Raw genomic sequence first — 24,094 nt, 5'->3', positions numbered from 1 at the left:
GGCAGACTCTGAATTTTCTTTGAGGTGCTTCACCCTTACGACGCCACTCCATTGATTCCTTTTTCGATAGAGGGTCATAATAGAGAACCATAGTTTCATCTCCCGTCACAATAGTGACAAAGACCGCGCACACTCGAAACGGCATTGTTTTTGAATAGCCGAAAGGTTTTTAGGAACCCATCTTGCACTAACATACCTAATTGATCGTACAGGATTCAACGAACACTTGTATCAGAAAGCTTAGTGATTTCTGAGATTTCCTTGACCCTTAAAAGTCGATCATACCACCTCTTCCACAATCGCAATAATATCTTCCGTTATGACCTCCACTGGTTGACCAGTTCTTGAATCATCTTGAAGGGACTCCTGCCCCATTCGAAAACGTTTTCCTCATTCTTTCGCTACAGAATACGAAAGAGAACTTTGGCCGCACACACCATCCAGCCTTTCTTTAATAATTTTAGGTGCTAATCCTTCTTTTGTCGAACACTTTAAGTCTGTTCTTTACTCAATTTGCGTTATTTGCGACATTTTTTGGGACACGTCTTGTTTAAAATGCTGTCAATAAAAAACTAGTTGACGCATAACTTCTATTTTTTTTCGCAGCCTACTAAGATATATATTTAAAAGAAGACAAAGTGATACTGTGATACATCTATGTCGGGCCGAGAAATTTTAGCGCTACCCTCGTATATTGCATGATTTATATTTAATATTTCCTGTAATTGGGTCATGTTATCTTTTGGAAGTAAATTGTTATTATAATTTCTAGCTATTGCGAGCATAATTCCCTCAGTTTCAGGATAAAGATGAAGATAAAGATAAAGATATGAACTCACTGTAGTGATGATGTTTTGCCGATGAATGTGTCTTTGAGTGTAAGAGGGTATTCGCCATGAAGTGCTTTTTCATTCCAAGTTTGTATTGTATTATTGATGTAGTGTGGATGTTGAATAGGTTACTATTGAAATACCTCTATTATTATAAACAATATTGTATGTGAAGGAAAATCATCTTCTTCGAGTAACGCTAATATCAAATATGAATGGCCTGTAGTTGGTAGTTCCTGAATATTTTTTTGTATGAAGAAAGAGGCCGAAAATTCAATCACATTTTATTGACGTTCAAACATACGGACAGACGAAGTAAATAAAATAAAAGACCTAAGCCGGGGCTTTGGGTTTGCAGTCGTGGAATTTCTTCATGTCCTCGCAGCTGGCAATTTTGTCGATGCCTTCGAGACACTTGACCAACTCGTCGACTTCCTCGGCGGTCAGGAATTTGGGCGCATCGTCCTGCAATCGGAAATTGACCTATCCCATTTAATAACTGTTTCGAAACGCCTACCTTTGCCTTCGCCAAGTCGATTTTGCCGTCGGAACCGATAATACCCGTCGTTTCCATGATGCATTTGAGGAAACATTGCACCTCGCTGCTTCTCTGGTGATTTTTCAGCATCTCGTTCATTTGGGTGACTGTAGATCCGGCAGACTCGGCGCATTTCACCCATTCGTCTTTGGACATCCGGTCTTTGAACTTGAGGAAAAGCGGACCGTGGTCATCTCCTACAATCTGAAAACAAATTTAACTCAAAATGGTGTACAGTGTGTCCTAAATTGACACTTCTATTGATATTTAAATAGAAGCTTTTTCAGACTCTTCTTTTGAATCTTTGGATTCAGGAGATGATTCTACGTAGAATAGGACGGTTTTCCTCATTTTTTTTGTTTTTTTTTAATTTTTATTTAATTTTTGAAAATTGTGTCTAGGAGGCGGCGACCATCATGAATACTATTTACCAGGTCATCTGATCATTAATTAACTCCTAATATTATCAATTATAAATTTTTTAGGATTTTTTTTTCAAATAGCGTTTTCCTATTGGGAACAAAAAATTTTGAAAGCCGGTACGTTTTTTTCAAAATTTTCTAAATGCATCAAAAAATAAGGTCACAGGACAGAAAAAAACAGTTAAGTAAACACATTTTCATAAAAACAAAATATTATTTAGGTGGCTTTAGCTCCATTCATTATTAACTTAAACAAGCTCATGCAGTGGAAAGAAAAAACAGATTAATGTTTTTAAAAAAGACGTCTGGACACATGTTCGTCCCCTTATTTATTGACATTCAATTAGAAAACTCCACCATTTCCTGACGCCATTGTTATTTAATTTCAAATGCCAAATCAGCCTACTTGACCAGTTTTTTCTGAATTGTTTCTTCTTCTTCTTTAACTGGCTATTCGCACTTTGGCCCCTGCCCTCCGGATCTCTTACCAGACCAGGGTTAGCCAGAAGATTCTTCTTCTGGTCGGTTCTCTCTTGCTGTCATTTTTTCCTTTCAGAATCCGTCGTAGGAGGCCGTAGCGAGATGAGGTTCTCATAATATGACCCGGATATTGCAGTTTGTGGCATTTGACAATATTTATTTGGTTATTTTGTAGGTTCCTGTTTGGTTCTTTGGTTTGTTGATGTCGAAGAACGTAGAAAAATTGCATTTTTTGCTGGATATTGTTGGTGTTGGGGATCGTAATATATATTAAGTAGCTCTTTTGTTGCTATTATCTTTTCTGCAATGAGTGTCCTTTCCCAGTATAGATTAAAGGATATTCTCAGGGTTGTGTCTGCACTATGGAGCTGAGTTTTGCGTCAGCTGAGGGCGTCACAAATGACAATTTTTCTCATGTAATTAATGCCAAGTAGATACTCAGTTTATATTATCATTACTATTATTAGACTCCTAAAGACTTTCTTGTAGAATAGTATAACTTTTCATGGAAAAACAGAACATTTTGCCACTTTTGAAATTATTATTTTCAAATAAACGATTGGTTGCTTACCCCATAAACTGTTACCGCCAACAACACGAACAATTGAGTTAAGCGGATCATTTTCTATATTTGAGCTATGGTCGACTTAGTGACATTAGTGTTGGTGCCGCGGCTTATATACCAATTTCGAATATAAAATTTTGGCGAATCTAATAAGTTAACGATCGTACTTAATCCCGAAATATTTAATTTAATATTTGTGTGAAGGCCTTGGCCGACAAACTGGTAACCGCGTTTTCTATCTCTTTCATTTGCTCCGTTTGTTGTGTGGAATCGTCACTTTGGCAAAGTTTCGAATTGATGAAAAAATTGCGGCTTGACCGTTTAACGTGTTGGAATATAAAAAATTCAAATTGAAATAGTTTTTCGAGATCTGGAAGCTCAGGAATGGCAATGGCAAAATTCGAGTTTGCAGTTTTGGTTTTTCATCTGCCGCAGGTTATAGTGAGTGACATGCTTTAAAGTTAAATGCGGCTAAAACCTGAAACAACTGTTGTGGATTTGGGTATGGCTTAAGGAAATATGACAATGTGGTCACTAAAATTGATTTGTTGCAGTGCTTGAGAATAAACAATTTATTTGAGTTCCTATTCGCTGTGTTAATATATAAGATCTCAAAGTCTTCATGGAGTTGGAGCTACAAAATTGAAATTGGCCTCCTTTTTAACCCTCCACGAAGCACATAAGCTTATAAGAAATGGCCCTGATCCGACGCCGGTATCCATCTTTTTTTCGCGATTTTCGACTGTTTTTTGGAACTTGCTATGAAATACGATAAGTGTCCGAAATTTGAAGCAATCGACTTCATAATTGACACATTTATGCAGCTTTGCCCCGTGACGAAACCTATTGAAAATGGGGTGGCTGGGGGCTCGGGAAGTGTTTAAAAAAAATTAAAAATCGCGTGTGCAAGGGTCTACAAAAAAAACCATTTTTCAAAAACCGTTTACAAGACCGGAAAAATTCTTGAACCAGAAGACGCAGAGGAAACGACTCCATAAACTTTTATTCTTGACAATTCAAAAAATCTGAAAAATGGGTCCCCCTATTATTGAAAATCGGCAATAATTTCAAATCTGTGCGTTAGATGTCAGTTTCTTTTACATGACGATGTAGCCCTTGTAGACAGCTTAAACTTTTGTATTTATGGTTTTTAAGTATTGTACAGGGTGTTCGCGATATTCCATTCAATATTAAAAAACATAATACCGACTTCAGACTTGGGGAAGAGAAGTTGAAGTCTGCACCCGCATTTAGACTCTTTAAACTGGGAGCAACATCTTTTCCTCCAAAGCCATTCATCCGATCGGAAAAATTTTACATCCGATATACGTGGGAGACCCGGCGCTATAACTTTTGTTTCACGCATTTTTTCGATTATATTCAAGGTGCTTTAGCTATGGACAAAAATCTAAAAGACCCTGAAAATTGTTCTTAAAGATAGTAAATTATTAACCCTAAATCAAAATTCGTACAAACAATAGCTAATCCGTTCAAACAGTGTTATAGACTCTATCTAGGGCTACAATTTTTGTATTTACGGTTTTCGTCTACCACACACGCTGTTCGAGATATTTGAAAAAATCCAAATGAAAATCACCATTTCTCGCCCTCAGTCTAGACGCAATGACGTCATTTACTATTACCACGTATTGCATGGTTTCAGAAAACAAGCAGTTTTTCGAAAACTTCATTGGAAAAATTCGGATACCAGGAAACTAATGAGATACAGGGCTATATCCTCTATTTAGAAAATTGTTGGAATTATGTACAGGGTACGTCGTTTGTGGGCAAAAAATTCTAATAGATCCTAGAAATTTCCGCTTTTCTGGGTAAATTATGGGTGATAAATGAAAAACCGTTAAAGATGGGATAATTTTATTTGAACAGTATCGAAACCGTGTGGGGAGAGAGCTTCAGGTTTCGTCAATTATATAGGGCGCGAGATATTTGCAAAAATATCATTCGACAACGCTATTATCAAATTTTAATATTTACCGATGTTTGCTGTAACTTTGAAGTTCGACGAGATGGGAAGGACATTTTATCCAGGGTGGTCCTCAGGAGCACGATAGAACAACATGGGTCCCGTTATCACACGAGACCGCAAAGTTCTTTTCTTTTATAATAAAAAGCTGCTTCGCGCTACGCGCTTCAAACTTGCCCCTCCCAGCGACAATTTTTCGAAAGCAATCTTGATAATATTTTATTTTTCTTTATTCTCTTGTTACAAATTGTATTGTCAAAAAGGTCAATAATATGTGTTGGGTTAATGTTGAATAGCTGACTTGGTCAGCTAGATCTCGCCCTTTGAGATTTTAGTATTGTATGTATTATGTATATTAAGTATCTCAATTCTCAATAAAGACTATCATTATTATTATTATTTAATTCGTTACCATTTTATCACTGAAGCATACTTTTAAAATTTTGGGCTGCTAACTTTTTGCATTTTAAAGTTATTTAAGTGCAAAGGTTGTAAGACCCTTTTTGTAAATAGAGTTCGTTGCGTGTGTATGGTTTTATGGCGATATTGTTGTGCAAATGTTTCACTAATGGCTTTATATTCTTATGTTTTGGTCCTGTATTAACTTAAAACAGAAAATATTAAGGCAAATTCCTTAAATCTAGCAGAAACGCGAAGATTAAAATTGTAAAGAAAAATAACACGCCCATGCCTATGACAAAAGTAACTAAATTTGGGAAGTTCCCATTTCACAATAATAATCCCGCATATATAAATCTGTAGTCCGACCAGATATGACATATACCCCTGAAAGAAGACATCTAAGACTCAGAAACGCCTGGAAATAGCAGGAAAAACACCATGGGAAGAAGAAACAAATGAAAACACACATATGTGAAATTGAAAACATTAACACCTGCTCAAGAACTATAAAGCAAGAATGGAATCAACATATAGATAGAATGTCTGAACAACGGATAATGAGGATAGCAAGACATAAATCGCCTGCCAGTCGGAGGAGTAAAGAACGCCCATGAAAAAGATGAAACGACAGAAGTGCCTAATATAGAGAAGAAGAACAAGCAGAAGAAGATAATAATATTTGTTAACTAGTTTACACACACTTGGTTTGTAGCAGCTCATATTTGTTTTTAAAATATTAAAACACTTCGACATTCAATAAAATTACAGACTAGAGAAAATTGTATAATCATAATAATAATATTAATATATTATATTATATATATATATATATATATATATATATATATATATATATATATATATATATATATATATATATATATATATATATATATATATATATATATATATATATATATATATATATATATATATATATATATATATATATAAATTTTTTAAGACGGTGTCATAAATTCGGCATCTATAGAACAAACACAGTACTTTAATAAATGTGTTTTTATTAGATTTTTGTATACCTAGAATTCTGATTTTAAACGGAACATAATTGAAGAGTTTTAAGTTAAGACACCTTTTATATTTCGGGTTTTGTAATAAAAAAACTATAAGCTACCAACAACTACGACTTTGTTGTTTTCCAAAATATTCACCCTGATGATAAATGCCCTTTTGCATTCGATAAAACCAATTATAAAAGCACTTTTTCCACATCAAACCGGGCACCTGCAAAACACGCTTTTTAAACGCATCAATCGTTTCTTCTGGTGTCAAAACTCGTTGCCCACGTAATTTATTCTTAGTGTATGGGAAGAAAAAGAAGTCATTAGGTGCTCAGGACTATATGGTGGATCGCTCATCAAATCGACGTGTTTAATGCTCAAAAAGTTCTTTGTTTGCACTGATCGGTGAGAGCTAGCATTGTCGTCTTGGAGAGTGATTCGTCTTGGGCGGTTGGTTTTTCTAATCTCTTCGAAAACTTTCGGCAAGCAAATGGTTGTGTACCATTCAGAATTGACTGTTTTACCTTTCACCAAAGAAACAGTTGCACCGTGGCAAGTTTTCCTGAAACAACAGGATACCATTTGTTTAGAGGTGCTTCGCACCCTAACAACTTTTGTGGGGTTTGTCTCATTCTGAAAGACCCACACTGCTGCTTACTTTTGAGGTTCATATGCATAGATCCATGATATCATAGACGTGTTTGAAAGCACCGCGATCGGTTTTTTGTTAGCATTTTCTTCGACCAATCAACATGAACTTTTTTTTGGGCTGATGTGAAATTGTGACGATTTTTTTTAGCCGCCAAATGTTCACTCAAAATTGTATGTATTCTGGTCCCACTAATTCCCAAAGATAGCTAATCTCATGGTAAGTCACATGACGATCGTGCAAAATCAGTTTTCGGACTGCATCAATGTTTTCAAGTGAGGAAATAGTATATTATGCAACAAGTGCGATAAACGGCATTTGACTCACAAGTTTATTTGACACGAGCGGAGCGCAGCGGAGCGAGTTTTTAATAAACGGGTGAGTCAAAAAGTTTACCGAACGTGTTGCATTAGGGTGCTTCATTTTTAGGCGATATTTTTTTTTCTCTGTGCTACCTGAAAATCAAAATAAAAAATTCTGCAGCCGGGTAAAAGGCTTTAAGTTCAATAGCGGCTTAGCTCATTTAAAAATTCATTTTCCTATTTAAGTAACACAGGAAACAAATTTTTTTCGGTTATCACTTGATTTCTCGATGAGAAGAAAAAATTGTTTTTGGGAAAAACGCCTATATAGCTTTTGTAGGGCATAAAATTTGCTACCAAAAGTTCCTATGCGTACATTCTCCCCGACCAACAGCTTTTAAGTTATAGAGCTGTGAAAATAAATGTTCATTATAATTGATATAAAATCATTTCTAAATTAGGATTCATTATTTTTACATTAAACAGCAATTAATTATAAACAAAAGAACGCTTTACTTGAGTTATTATATGATTCAAATTTCTAATTTCCAAGATAAAATTAAAAGTAAATTATTAAAAAAATATAAATTATAATTAAATATTAATTAATTATAGACATTTAGAAACTATTCATGTTTGCAATCCAGTGACCACTCTAAAATGTAATGAACAAATATAAATTTTAATTAATAAATAATTATATGTAGAGGTGTAATTTGTTGTTATTTTGTTGTTATTTTGGAGTTTCTGTTGAGTCTGTGAGTTGATTACAAACATGAATAGTTTCTAGATGTTTATAATTAATTATTATTTAATTATAATTAATATTTTCGGAAGGGGCATTATCTAAAGACTTACAAGATATTACTCAACACTTATCTGAAATAGCCTATAGCAGAGATAGAATCCACAAAGAATGCATGGAGTGTAGAAACTATCTGACTAATTAAATAAAATACACGATCTATCGGTCCTATTTTTGTCAGTTTTTACTTATCTGATTCCAATTTGGAGTGTTTGCTCGAAAATCATCTGCAAGACCTCTTCACAATTGATTTCTTAAACTCCTATTTAACTATGATTATTTTACACCAACTACGACTTATCTGAGCGATGAACAACCGTAAAGAATAAAGATACAGTTTTTCTAGAACAACAAAATCTTCGCAGCCAAGTAAGAACAACTAACTACTTAAATAATTTACCCATGCTTTCTTATTGCTTTGCGGTTTCTCTATTGAATGTAAAAATATTTATTTATGTTTTCTTACTACGTAAAGTATTGTTAAAGCGAGCAGCAACAAGGAAACAGATTCAAACTATTCTAAGGGTATATAGTTACAATTATAAACAACAGAGTATATATTTTGCGTTTAAATTTCCTTAATACTACCCTGGACCGCTTTAATTTACAGTCATACATTTATCGCATGCCAGAATATAACTGAACATCTTGTAAAGCTAATTATTTTGTGTAGTTCGACTATGTGATTTCTATCTGTACCAAAGAAAATAATAGAGATTCTCGAGTATTTTTGAGGCCCTTAATATGCGAATAAAATTATAATTTTTTCTAGGTCGGCTATATCTCATTTCCATGAATTTGGCGGTGTAAAATTTTTATTTAAATACTTGAAATTGGAACGGGACTTTTTAGAATAAAAAAATATTATAGTTACATTTACAATTGGGAATTACTGGCGCTTTCATTAATAGGTGCGACCTAGAACGGTTTTGATTGAAGGTTATTATTACGTCGTCACGTTTTTTTCGCAAAAAGGATGCCGAACGAATTAGCCTTTTATTTCGCAACAGATTAAACCTATTGGGAATCACTGGTATTAATATAAATCTAATATAACATTAATGAAATATGGTACTTTATTGCACGCCCATTAAAAAATAATTGACAGTACTAAATAACAAAAACAAAAGATTCCCAAGTATACAAATTATCTTTAATTTCAAAGATTTTTTTTCAATTTTTTTTTGTGACGGTATACAATATGTGAAAAACTGCGAGATTTATAAATTAAAAGTTGATTTTACAAAAACACAAAAAAATGGGTATACTTTCATTAAATTTCTTGACCACAACAAGCAACCTTGAAATATTTATTAATTATTTATTATTATAATTATTTCAAAACATTCAATAATAAACGAAAATTTAAAAATATACAAAGTAAGGCGTTCGTAAAAAAAGGTTGAAGACCATAGGCGTCCATCGAGGAAATTTAAGGGTAACAAAATACAGAATACCCATTTTTGTGCTGGTATACCGTTTTCATTTGCTAAATTTACATGACACATCAAGTTTCAATAAAATATGTGAAAAACTGCGAGATTTATAAATTGAAAGTTGATTTTACAAAAAAAAAGCACAAAAATTTGGTCTACTTTCATTAATTTTTTTGGCCAGAACAAGCAACCTTGAAATATTTATTAACTATTTATTATTATAGACATTAATTATTTATTATTATAAACATTCAATAATACACGAAAATTTGAAAATATACAAAGTAAGACGTTCGTAAAAAAAAGGTTGAAGACCATAGGCGTCCATCGAGAAAATTTAAGGGTAACAAAATACAGAATACCCATTTTTTGTGCTGGTATACCGTTTTTATTTGCTAAATTTACATGACACACGAAGTTTCAATAAAATATGTGAAAAACTGCGAGATTCATAAATTAAAAGTGGATTTTACAAAAAAACAAAAAAATGGGTCTACTTTCATTAAATTTCTTGAACACAACAAGCAACCTTGAAATATTTATTTATTATTTATTAAGTAAGTAAGTAAGGCGTTCGTAAAAAAAAGTTTGAAGACCATAGGCGTCCATCGAGGAAATTTAAGGGTAACAAAATACAGAATACCCATTTTTTGTGCTGGTATACCGTTTTTATTTGCTAAATTTACATGACATACCAAGTTGCAATAAAATATGTGAAAAACAGCGAGATTTATAAATTAAAAAGTTAATTTTACAAAAAAAAAAAAACAAAAAATGGCTCTACTTTCATTAAATATCTTGTCCAGAACAAGCAATCTTGAAATATCCACGAAAATACTTTCTTTTTTCGTGTTTAGCAAAATTATTTCAAAACCATCATTAATCAAAAAAAGTAACGTGTTTGTTAAAGGAAAGTTTTATAACCATAGGCGTCCATCGAGAAAATTTGAGGGTAAGAAAACACAGAATATCCATTTTTTTGTGCTGGTATACCGTTTATCTTTGCTAAATTTACATGACACACGAAGTTTCAATAAAATATGTGAAAAACTGCGAGTTTTATAAATTGAAAGTTGATTTTACAAAAAAAAGCACAAAAATTTGGTCTAATTTCATTAATTCTTTTGGCCAGAATAAGCAACCTTGGAATATCTACAAAAAATGAATTTTTGTTCGTTTTTAGTCAAATGTCTAGAACATTACCAATACTGTTGCAGCAAAGGTCTCCGATATTATTTTCGAAGATTAACAAAGAAGGTGAGCTTACAAATTCATTTTGTGTCAAATAGTTAAGCCTATGCTTGAAATTTGTGATCAATTAAATTTAATCACACCACTACACAATAACGTGCATTTTTCTGTGTTATTATTTCATTTTTAAAACAAAGGTGTCTGACAAACTACTATTGTTATCAAAAATAAACCAAAAATACACAATAATCAATGTAAGCGTTTGTTAAAGGACAGCTTTAACGACATAGAAAATTTTGGGGATAACAAAGTACCGGATACCTCTTTTTTTTCTGCTGGTATGCCGTTTTCATTTGCAACATTTACATGAAAAGTGTAACCTAACAGGAGCATTGTACACGCACACATGTTTCAATATAATATGTGAAAAACTGCGAGATTAATAAATTAAAATGATATTTTATTAAAAAAAAATTGACATATAGGGTATTGTAAAAACATTGAACAAAAGTGAAAAACCTGCCATATTTTCGACTCACCCTGTATACACGGTGTTGTTCAAAAGATGTCCGATATCTCGCAGGGTGATTTTTCCAGCATCTTTAAGGTACAAGGGGTCAAAGATTAATTTTTAGATTAATTTAATTAACTCATTTTATTCTATTCTTTCTCTGATTGCTACAAAATAAAGCCGCATTTATTGATTATGTATGGATTAAATTTGTGGAAACGGCGGTCTACAAAAATTGCACTACGACGATGAAATACGAACACACCGTGGACGTGAAAAAAATTAACATCGAGTGATTGATGGGGAAAAAGCCGGCCGCGGAAATTTCCGGTCTTCTGTAAGAGGCTTGCTGAGCCAGCACGAACAGAAGGTTATCGTTGGAGGCGAGAAAATGATTCTTCACCGGATTTTGCATCAGACTGTAGCAGATCGATGCCGTTTTCTTAGTTTCGTTCGACAGCCGTTCACCCGCTCTAGCCAAAAAGATCACCTGAAACTAAAAAAAACCTTGTAAACGAAAGAAATAAGAATAATAAATAAATACCCAAACAGCACAAGGATGTCGGTAAAACATCCTCGGGATGTTTGACGGGACATAGCGTATATCCTAGGGATATACTGTTTCAGCAAAGGGACATCGTTAAGACGTCTCAAGGATATATGATGTTACTAATTGGAACGTACACAGTATATCAAATACGTATGTTTGTTAGGACATGCTAAGGATGTGCAGTTATATTAGTTGAGACGTCGTTAGTATACCCGACTGTGAGGATATAGGATCTTATATAGATATCGATTACAGTATGTCCTTAGTATATAGGCTAACGTATATCTTAAGAATATTATCCACATGTCCCGGGACATGCGACTTAAATGGGACTTAAAATGATCGGAATATACTACGGATATTGTGTACTACCTGGGTAAATAAATAAGTTCCATTCTCAACGAGTCTACACCTATGCACAATGAAATCAAGTTAAATATATATCCAAATAATCTTAATCAAAGAAAAAAAAACAACCAAAAGGAATCATTTGTATACAGGGTGTTTCAAAGCAACAGTTTATAAATAAAAAAATTGAATGCAAAGCGTTGTATGTCGAAAAAAATATTTTAGAAAAATAATTTAGTCAGGTGCAGCACCAGTTACATTTATAAAATAATTGATTATATAATATATAATATAGTTAATAAGATTTCTAGCATGATCTATTAATACATAAAAGAACGTCGGTATAGGTAAAATTGTTCTAATGTATAGTGTGTCTAGATTTTTATCATGCTGGCTGTGGCCCGCAATTATGGAAGTTACCTGCCGATGGTCCGATAGCTAAAAAGATGACACTACAATGTCGTGCATTTCAACTACAAAGTTATGATGAACAATCCCTTTAACTGAATGGTTTAATAACGTGCAAACCTGTAACACGCTATGGTCCCAGGAAATCTGAAGATGAAACTGATTTTCATTCATTTTTGTATACTTATAAGGTAAGATTGTTAAAAAACAACGAACTTTGTGAAATCCCAGTGTGCTATAAAGCTTTTGTAACCTTACTGCAAAAAGGCTACAAACTATACAAAGAGAATTGAAATCAAAGCACTCTTCCAGACCTAACCGACTTTCTAGAGAAGCAAAGCAAATCTGCAAGTACATATGTACAAAGAAACATACCCTGATAAATTAGTTTCTTATGAAGAATATAGATAGATAGAGACTTTACAATATCATTGTTATATATATATATATATATATATATATATATATATATATATATATATATATATATATATATATATATATATATATATATATATATATATATATATATATATATATATATATATATATATATATATATATATATATATATATATATATATATATATATATAAAATGTGATGACACTATATTCCGGGATATCATCCGTTCGCTCATTGAACTCCGACTGGAATCCTGCATCCGACTGGAATCCTGCAAATCCTGCATCCGACTGGAATCCTGCAGACGTTTCGCCACTTCAATGCTCGCGCTCCGAAAACACTTCGAAGTGTGGAAAGATAATCTTGTGGCATTACATTTTAAATATGATTTCTGGCATATGACTTCCACGGCTGGCGCGGCTGTAGTCCAATCTGGACGTCCATTTTTCGATCACTTTTTCCAACATTTGTGGCCGTATATGGCCAAATGGTCAAGCGTTTGTGGCTTATCCGCATAGACCAATGACTTTACATAGCCCCACAGAAAGTAGTATAGCGGTGTTAAATCACAAGATCTTGGAGGCCAATTCTCAGGTCCAAAACGTGAAATTAGGCGGTCACCTAACGTGTCCTTCAATAAATCGATTATGGCACGAGCTGTGTAACATGTTGCGCCGTCTTGTTGAACGAACCAATGATTCCACCAGCCCATAAAACGCACCAAACAGTCAGTTTTTCTGGATGTAACGGTGTTTCGACATACACTTGAGGACTAGCTTCGCTCCAAATGCGGCAGTTTTGTTTGCTGACGTAGCCATTCAACCAGAAGTGCGCTTCATCGCTAAACAAAATTCGCTTATGAAAATCGGGAACAACGGCAATCTCGTTTTGGGCCCATTCGACGAATTTACGCCTTACTTGATGATCGTTTGGCTATTTATGATGAATTGCCAAACCAAACTGAGAATAAATCACTTGACAGCTGTGGCGGTGGCCATCTTGAACAGTAATGCCAACTTAAAGTTCTATACATCGAAAAAAACACCCATTATCATAATGTTTTAAGCAACGCGGTGAGGATACCAACTGTTCTAGAATGTAAGCCCATGAAACTTTGATCATGAATCATGAAATTGAGAAAGGTTGGCGAAAATCTGCCGAATATTTTAAGAGGCCCGAGGATCTTAGAAATTTTTCACCAAATACTCACCACCGATGAAAGCAAGGCTACGACGTTAATAGCCGTCACTCTTCCGAACTCCTGATCGGTATCGGATAAGTAAATAACCAAAAAATGAAGCGCGTTCCCGAGCATCAAATAGTAGATTATCGCGAAAATCAGGTACCCGTAAATCACATTGATCCGATCCACAACATCGCACACGGAGTTATGCACCACGGCAAGCCGTTTCAAATAAAAATACGACTGAGTTCTCGGCAGAGTTCGATTAAAAATTACCGCTACTTCCGCGACTTCGCTCACAGTAGCGGTGATCACGAATACCACCAAAATCAGCCGTTGCTCTAGCAAGTCCGCCAGCAATAGACCAAAGACGTTCTCAGCCTCAGTAAACAAGTTTACGACTTGCAGCAGTGCCTTTCCGAATGTCATGGCGACGTAGGTAGCTGCCAGGTTCCAATAGCTCGTTAAAAACGGGGTTTTTATGCGGAAATGGTTCTTTATGCGACAGAAATCCCTCAAAAAGCAAGAAATATCCCGTCGATACCGTATAAATGTCAAACTAATGAGAAAGTTGGTCAATATCATCACGTAAAACCGAATTTCGGTAAAAGTCGTCACCATAAAATGGCGGGACTTGTGCGAAAACGACACGCAGCTGCCTACCACTATCGCGACCAGCAAAAAAGTATAAAAAATGTGCAACAATTTCGACTTTATCGGTACCCTGAACGGAGGAAACGCTAACAACAAAATACTGAGCGCCCAAACGAAGGTTTTACAAGCGTTCATGTCGCTTCGGCCGCGAACGAAACACCATTAAACGGAATTAATCATATTTACTTAAATCCAGAAATACTAATCGACGGTTTAATGACCAAAACACATATTTACGGAAAAAAAAGTCAGTCGGTGTTGGCAGAGCCTGAAACGTTTGCTTTAAGGGAAAGTGGAACCTTTATGATATATTACAATAGCATTATTAACAAAATAAATAAGAACTAAAAGTTCAGACTTCCACGAAATTGTATATATTGTGATGGCTTAAAAATTGGTCGGAGTGTACTGTGTAGTGGTGATGTACGGAGCGCCCTCTATTGCCAATTGTCGGAGACGAAGTCGGCCAAGGAGCGCGGAGTGGCCAGTTCCTTTTTAGGGGATGAAACTGTGTTCGATCTGCCGGACCGGAGTCGGTACGACCGGTCCATGCAATTTGTACTTTTGTTTTTCATGTATAGTAATACACTGCGTTAGTATGTGTATTGTTTTCGACGCTTCTGAACCCGGCGTGCTTCGGTAGAAACACATCCATCACAATATTTAAGTGACATTTCTTTTGACAACACCGTGTCTTTATCAAATGTAATATTAATAATAATAAAGTAATAATAAAACTTTGACTATGTAAAGACAGTGACAAGGCAAGGGTGAGCATTATATATATTTCTTTTTGAAAAATTGAACTGAGGGGGTTTTTACTTGATGAAAATCCATTTAACAAATTAAATAAGAACTAAAAGTTCAGATTTTCACCAAATTATGTAAATTCACATGAAAATTGTTTCGACAACACCGTGTCTTTATCAAATGTAATATTTACAAACTACCTGCTACTATATATACCAAAAAATGACAATAAAACCTTAATTAATGTTGTTCTGGGAATTTAAGTTTAATAATGGAGGGGTATCGTTAAGCAATACATTTGAATGTCTCATTTTGTTTATCTCCGTGTCTTTCAGTAAATTTAATTTTCTACTTTTTGTGGCTGTATGTAAAATACCAAAATTGTCGTCAAAATGTGTTTTTCTGTGTTGAGATTTGGACATTTTGTTTTATTGTTTTTTAAAAAATTTCCTATTGTGTTATTAGTTCTGAAAGCTATTTTTAAATCACATTTTGACAAATGTTTTGAAACTTTTTGTTTGTAATTGTTTTAAATTTTTGTGTTCTGTATTAGGTTTCCGATAAATACAGTTTCCTGTTGCCTGGATTTGTTTTTTATTTATAATTGTATCGATAATGAGCGGATTGTAGCCGTTGTTCAGTGCAATTTGTTTGATGATATTAAATTCTTTGTTGTAATTTTTAGTTGAAAGTGGCGTATTAAGAAGTCTGTGTATAAAACAGTGAAATCCCATAGAATTTGACAAATTTGATTATAGAGTTCGAACATTTCATCTATCATTCATAAAAAGTTTCTTAGACAAAAACTAAAGTTAGACAAATTAATTTCTAATACAAAAATATCTAACAGCGAGCCAGTTATTACAACGTATACCGACCACCAATTTTACAACAGGTTCATAAACATAACAGAACATGTTTCAACTTTAACTTACACCACTCAAACATTAATAGAGAATTAGACTGTTTAGGGATCGAATATGAATTAGCAATTAAGAACATTAACAATCCTAATTTAAACAAACATATATTAGCGAATATAATAAACTCTCAACTAATGTATCGAAAACAAAATAACATAATATTTACACGTGTAGATAAAAGGAAGACAGTCATAGCTATCGATCTCAAAGAATATATTTCAAAAACCAACAATTTTCTTGAACCAGAACTTTTCCAATGTATCAAACACGATCCTACCGAGTTATAGCAAACGACAAGTCAAGGAAGTAATTACTAACTCCACACTACTTAGTGACAAAGACAAGTTTTTTTTTAAATTATGAATCCACAACCGCCGAAATTATATTCTTCAGTTAAATTACATAAGAAAGATATGCCCGTTAGACCAGTCGTGTCTTATGTAACGGTTTCAGCAGTTGCACTCTCAACAAAATTAGTAAAAATTTTAAAGTTCCAGACAGATTTTAAATCAAAATTTGAAATAAAAATTTTTTTTGAATTAATGAACAAAATTATAGATAATTTGGAAAATATCATACTAGAACATCCTTTAAGTAAATGTTTTCTATGGTGGTATAGATACGTGGATGATGTCTTTGCTTTCTTTGTTAGAACGGACAGACAATTGAATTCTTTTTAAAATTACATTAACTCATTACATAATCGTAAATAATTCACTATCGAGATTGAACAGGATAACTCTATTAATTTTTTAGACTTAACTTTTACGAAAACGCAAAACAAATTAGATTTTTCCATTTATCATAAACCTTTACACACGGACACAGTCGTACATAACAGCCCAAATCACCCTTATACACACAAAATTTCACTCTTTTATACACAGACTTCTTAATACGCCACTCTCAACAGAAATTTACAACAAAGAACTTAATATTATTAAACCAATTGCACTGAACAACGGCTGCAACCCGTCCATTATCGATAAAATTCTAAATAAAAAACAATTCCAGACAACAGTAGACTCCATTTGTCCGAAACCTAATACAGAACACGAACAATTTAAAGCAATTTCATACATAGGAGAACTCAATGAAAAAGTTTCAAAACATTTGTCAAAATGTGGTTTAAAAATAGCTTTCAGAACACAATAAGAAAAGTTTTAAAAAACAATTAAACGAAATGTCCAAAATGTCAACAATCAGGTGTCTACAGGTTAAAATGCGAATCTTGCCCTAAAATTTATATTGGACAAACAGGTAGATCTTCCAAGACACGCATTAACGAACATAAAAGAGCTACACACTTAAACACAGAAAAACACATTTTTGACGACAATTTTGATATTTTACATACAGAAACAAAAAGTAGAAAATTAAATTTATTGGAAGCCATGGAGATTAACAAAATGAGACATTCAAATGTATTGCTTAACTACCAATTAGATTTAAATACCCCTCCATTATTAAACTTAAATTCTCACACCATTAATTAAGGTTTTATTGTCATTTTGTTTAGTTTATATATATTATATTTGATAAAGGCACGGTGTTGTCGAAACAATTTCGTGAAAATCTGAACTTTTAGTTCATATTTATTTTGTTCTCAATTTTTATAATGTGCTGTACTCTTTTTTAATTTAATACTTCCACAAGCTGCGCTTTTTTGAAACTGAATGCAAAATAATAAATATTCCTGGATTCCAGTTTTTGAACTTGATGAGGCTTGCATAGCAAACGGTTGTGGTAGCTTGAGTTATTGGAAATATTTTTTAAAAGATTGTTGTTCTGAAACCAATTTTCAAAAAGTTCAGCACTTGTATCCTCATGATAATCCAAGCTGGAATCCTTAATATTCTTTGCAGACCACAGCAAGCAATTTGGAACAAATCCATCTTCTGATCTAGCATGTGTTATCGTGATGCGTTTTCCTTTACTTGAAGGTAAGGTCTGACAGTTTTGAGCGAAATCAACCCTTTCTTTGGATACAGTGTCCTGTGATTGAACCACGTTTCATCAAGCTAAATTATGGATCTATTGTCTAATCTATGTCTCTTAATTTCTTGGAGCTAGTTAAATCTCCAAGTGCGTAATCTGTGTGATTCCATTACTACTTGCCTTTGTTTTTATTTTGCGGTACTTTAATCCCATATTACAAACACCTCTATATAGGGTGGCAATACATTTTCCTTCTTATCGACTATATTGGCGTTTTTGTAAGTAGACTGGTTTCTTTTAAAGCTTCTTTGTTAATAAGTCCTCTATTGATTAAAGTTTCTTACACACTCTCAAAAAATACATCAGAAATAAAAAATGTACCTGGCTCACCCCTGCCTTGTCAGTCAAGTAGGAATAAATTATTTGTTAATGATTTTACCCAATCACAATAGGTAATAACATCGTTAAAGTTTTATTGAGGAGGGTCCTTCGAAAGCCAACACGATGAAGATTGAGACAGACTATTTATGAATAGATTCATAGAATTACACAGGACAATAAAATGCCGAAATATTATATTGGCATTTGACTCACGAATCTATAAACAAGATTGCTTTCGAAATTGTTACGCACTAAAAATTCGTATGGCCAATCATTACACTTCGCCAGGCTCAAACTAAACAGTATAATTATATACTATAGTGGAAAGTATATTTTAACGGTATTTTCAAATTGAGAATTTCAAACTTATTACATTAGAATTTTGAGACAATTATTTGTTTGTGTTACGTTTTGCGTTTTTTTCTTTGGATTTTTGGTCGTTTAAAACAGAAAGCAGCACATTTTCAAAATATGCATATTGTTTCTTTGAATTTTTAATTTGGGAATAAAAATTTGAAACATTTTAAAACAAGACTATTTACTACAATGCAATCGATGTCTTAAAAAAATCGTATTCTTTTTTTAAGTGAATTAAAATGCTTAATTTAAACTGGCTTGCTTAATTTTAAAATACTTAAATTTATGTGGAATAATAGTATATTATGCACAAAGTGCAGTAAATGGTATTTGACACACGAGTTAATTTGGCACGAGCGGAACACAGCGGAGTGAGTGTTTAATACTATACTATACTTTTTCTACGACCGTTAGTTCTTGGATACTTTTTGGAAAACAAGACCAATACGTTCACTGACATGACCGTCACAATTGACAAACGTCAAAATTCAAGCTGTGCGGTAAAACATCCAAAAACATCAGATTGCTCCGAAACCCGTGCGGTAAAATTTCGGAAATCGAAGTGGCTCGGATCCGTGGGAAAAGAAACTGATGTGGTAAAGTGACGCTTCTTGCACGGGAGTAAAAAATAGTACGAGTGAGTTAAAAAGTTTACCGAACGTGTTGCAAACTATACTTTTTCTACGACAGTTAGTTTTTGGTAACATTTTCGCAAAACAACACGAATACATTCACTGACATGACCGTCAGCGTGGGAAATATCTCCGAAAACATCCGATCGCTCCCAAATCCGTTCGGTAAAATCCCGGAAATACGTGGGAAACGAAACTGACGTGGTAAAGTGATGCTTCCCGCGCGCTAGATCGGTGCGTACTTAATTAAGTATTTTACAAACAGGAGTAGAAAAAAAATATTGAAGATATATCTAATCTACAAATAAAAATTTGTTTTTCTTTGTGGTGCAATAATGAATATCTGTCAGGTAGATTGTCTTGTAAATAAATAAATAAAGACACGCTGAGAGCAGTTGTATTGTATATTAAAATAATGAAGTTCAAAATCGTAGTCATGACCTCGTGACACGATGCCGCATTAAAACGACTCACCGCCACCGAAACGGCGATGAAAACGCTGGCGACTATCATATGGTCCTGATGCCAACCAGCCTCCGCGTAGCCAGCTATCGCGAAGCCTAGCACGCAGCCCACGGCCATCCGCAATATGGCGACGAACATGAAGGTCCCCATTTCGGTGTTAAATTTTTCGATCACGTCACACGCCGGGTTATACAGGCTCACCAATGCAGATCTCGCCGTTAGGAATTGATCGAGATGCTCGTTGAAGCTTTCCAGAAAGTCGGACAATTCGTGGATGAACGCCACGACAACGAATACCACGAAAGATATGCGGTAATCGGCGAGGTGGGTCACCACGTGGTAGAAAGAATACATGCCGTTCGAGATGGTGATGGCCGCCTCCAACACCTTCCAGATCGAAATTCCCGCGAATATGAGCCGGTAGCCGCCGTCGCGCAGACCCAGCTTAATCCTGAGCTTTGCGAGTTCGTTCAGAATGTCGATCAGCTCTTTGTTCCAAAGGACGGTTATGAAGTTCAACATGACGTTCAGTATGAAGGTGACCATGGCCTGTATCTTCAAGTTAACAGCAATGGGATACCTAATCGGAAACGAATCCAGTTTTTCCACGAATAAAACGAGCCCGACGCAAAACATCACCAAATAAATCGTACTGTAAATCCAGAAGAACGTTTTCAAGCATCGAGATTGGCGAATCGGGGGACAGATACCGAGGAAAATGCCGATGCCCAGCCATATCACGGATTTTTGAGAATATTCAAACGTCATTTCGGACCGACGACGTAGTGCGGAAAATGGTCGACTCCTCTATCAAATCGATTGGTTAATCTAAAAAAGAGCGCTTAATAATTCATATCTTCCACTTATTTTCTACTTACAAGGTACCAAAACGACCGACATTAGCTACATTATGGAATCATCCAAAGTAATCAAAATTTTAACCAATGGCGAGCGACATTGTCAAAGATTCTTGGAAGGGTAATGGAGGAACAAACCAGAAGGTCTTTAACTATGATGATTACATTTTTGCGAGACCTTTGATTCCCTTAACAGCACAATACTTCTTTTTCTACTCCCTTGTGTAAATACCTAATTATACGTGAGTTTCTTTTTCCACAGATCTGAGCTACTTATTTTCCGGGATATTACTTCACAGGAACAATCGGATGTTTTCGGATATATTACTGCTCGTATTGAATTTTGACTTTTAATAATAATTATTATTATTATATTTAATATATATATATATATATATATATATATATATATATATATATATATATATATATATATATATATATATATATATATATATATATATATATATATATATATATATATATATATATATATATATATATATATATATTTATATATATATATATATGTGATGACACTATATTCCGGGATATCATCCGTTCGCTCGTTGAACTCCGACTGGAATCCTGCAGACGTTTCGCCAAAATCTCACTTGGCATCTTCAATGCTCGCGCTCGAGTGTTCGAAGTGTTTTCGGAGCGCGAGCGTTTTTCCATCATATATATATATCTATATATATATATATATATATATATATATATATATATATATATATATATATATATATATATATATATATATATATATATATATATATATATATATATATATATATATATATATATATATATATATATATATATATATGCTTGCGTATCAAGTAAAATTTCCAATATACATTTCATACAATATGAAGAGTACAGGGCCTGAAACTAAACCTTGAAGGACGCCCATCTCTATGCGTTGACTAGCTGAATTTAGACTTTCCTTCTATTTTCTCTGAAGCCAATACTCTTTTTAATAAAAACGTTGGTATGCCATAGGATCCAAAAGACTTCTTGTTTTTTAATTTATTTTTTAATATTCGTATATGCAAGAGCTCCTCCCCCATAAAAGGTACCATTTAAAAACTCTGATCATTAACGTCCCTAATAAAACTGAGTAAGATCACGTCAAGTGGACCCGCCATTTACCACTTGATCATAAAAATTTAATCTATGTATATTTTTTTATAAGTAGTTATGATTGATCCCCCAAACGATTTTTTAAAATTTTGATTTTAACAAAAAAATTATTTTTTTTAAGTGCTTAAAATTTTAATTATCGAGAATATCAGCGTGAAGATCATGGTGCACAGCAACGGACCATACGTGGAGTTAAACTTTTCTACCGAGTATTTATTAAAAGTATTAACTTATGCCAAGGTTTTTTTCAACCCTCGAAGCACTTCTGGTAAGCAATTTCTGGTATAGCCTTGAGTTCTTCCAGCGATTTTCTATTGATCTCCTCAACCGTTCCAATCCTCCTTCATTTCATAGTTGTCTTGAGTTTTGGGAACAGGAAAAAGTCGCAGGGGTCCATATCAGGTGATGAGTGATTACAAACGGTGCATAACTTCAAGGTAGTACGGTGCGACCTTGTGGTAAGAAGTCTTGATATACTACGTCACTATAATCGAAAAAAACCAAACCTTCTTTATTGAAAAACATATTTTTCTTATAACGGTCAAATTTTTGAACAAACGTCTTGAACAGATATAGGTTCTCCACTATCACCAATCATAGCGAATACATTTATGGAAGCCTTTGATAAGAAGGCTCTCGACACCTTTCATCTAAAACCAAAATTATGGAAACGCTACGTCGATGATACTGTTATTATTTGGCCTCATGGTCAAGAATCCCTAGTAGATTTTCTTAGACATTTAAACTCTATACACCCTAACATACATTTTACCATTGAGTTGGAAACTAATAATAACCTCCCGTTCTTATCTTATCACTAGAAAGCATCGATCATCAACTTTATTGTTTACAGGATTAATACACCTTACCTCTGCTCTTCTTTCTAATAATTTCCACATTAAAGCCTTCCAATGAAGTCGAAAGCAATCCTACACTGGATACTGTGATCCTTCCTTACATTCAAGCACTATTTTTATATGTCCCGAAATACTCACCAGATTGCAAGCGAAGTAAACCGTATTCGAGATCTTAAACTCTTTGTTGCTGGGCACCAGAATCACTGCGCCGTAGAATAGGCTCGAGAATATCAGCGTGAAGATCATGGTGAACAGCAACGGGCCATACGTGGAGTTAAACTTTTCTACCGAGTCGCAAGTGCGGTCGTACATGAGACTCAGTCCTCTCAACTCGGTGTGACACTCAACTTTCGATACGGAAGCGTTAAAAGAGTCAACAGTGTCAGCGTATCTGTTCACGATCATCGTTAGAACGAACAGAGCGATCGACATACGGTATTCGGATAGATCTACAGGGTAGAACTTATTGAAGACGAATGTCATCACAGTGTGGACCAAATATCCTCCAAATATCAAGATAAACGCGCATTTCTTGGTCAGGTTTCTTCTGGCAGGCGTCAAGTATCGAAAGCTTTCAGCGATAGAAATCACCTCTTCTAACCAAACGGTAAAGGTCACCGTAATGGTGGTGTTGCACGTGCCTAGGAAAAGTTGGTAGAGGAGGAAAAGCCTAGACGTGAGAACGTTGTCGATGAGTATGTCGGCATCCTTCACGACGTCGTAAATGCTGTAGATAATGGAGCACAGTATAACCACGGAATAGACGATCCAAACGAACTTTTTCCTCGGGTTTAGTCTTTCCGTCGGAAATATGCCGACAGCGTGGTTGAAGAAGTATAGAACTCTACGCGCCATGGTGGTCTAGTTAAATAAACATACCATTACTAACATAGCTAATTCCGTTCGGAATTATATCTAAATCATTGTACGAAAAAATCGGACTGGTACATTGACATGTCAAAAGTCAATAAGCGGATTTGGTTTTTTGCTTATAGTTCGTATACTAATAATTTTTTTGGATTTTGAAAATAAGGAGTAGGAAATTTACTAAAAAAAAACTGTACCTCACTCATTAATAATTTTAATTTAACGTTAAAAATTGTC

General features: G+C 34.2%; 2 protein-coding genes across 2 annotated transcripts in view; both read right to left on the bottom strand.

Annotated features, from left to right (window-relative positions):
• Positions 1-1,102: 1,102 nt before the first annotated feature.
• On the bottom strand, positions 1,103-2,978 carry LOC132706403 (uncharacterized). The gene is made up of 3 exons (XM_060677732.1): positions 2,842-2,978; positions 1,348-1,572; positions 1,103-1,295 (listed from the first exon to the last, which is right to left on the bottom strand). Exons 1-3 carry the CDS (start codon positions 2,890-2,892, stop codon positions 1,164-1,166), a joined length of 408 nt encoding a protein of 135 aa, XP_060533715.1. The 5' UTR covers positions 2,893-2,978; the 3' UTR covers positions 1,103-1,163.
• A 7,696-nt stretch (positions 2,979-10,674) lies between these two features.
• Positions 10,675-24,094, bottom strand: part of LOC132706356 (uncharacterized) — a 59,890-nt gene continuing 46,470 nt past the window's right edge. The window contains exons 13-14 of the mRNA XM_060677640.1: positions 23,129-23,851; positions 10,675-11,633 (exon numbers count right to left, since the gene is read on the bottom strand). Of these exons, the coding sequence (XP_060533623.1) occupies positions 11,364-11,633; positions 23,129-23,851 (993 nt within the window). The 3' untranslated portion in view covers positions 10,675-11,363. The remainder of the gene's footprint in view (positions 11,634-23,128; positions 23,852-24,094) is intronic.

This window comes from Cylas formicarius, unplaced genomic scaffold (genome assembly GCF_029955315.1).
Source record: "Cylas formicarius isolate icCylForm1 unplaced genomic scaffold, icCylForm1.1 PGA_scaffold_8__14_contigs__length_24414737, whole genome shotgun sequence".
In the NCBI taxonomy this organism is placed as follows: Eukaryota; Metazoa; Arthropoda; class Insecta; order Coleoptera; family Brentidae; genus Cylas; species Cylas formicarius.
This window is presented reverse-complemented; position numbering and strand designations above follow the sequence as displayed.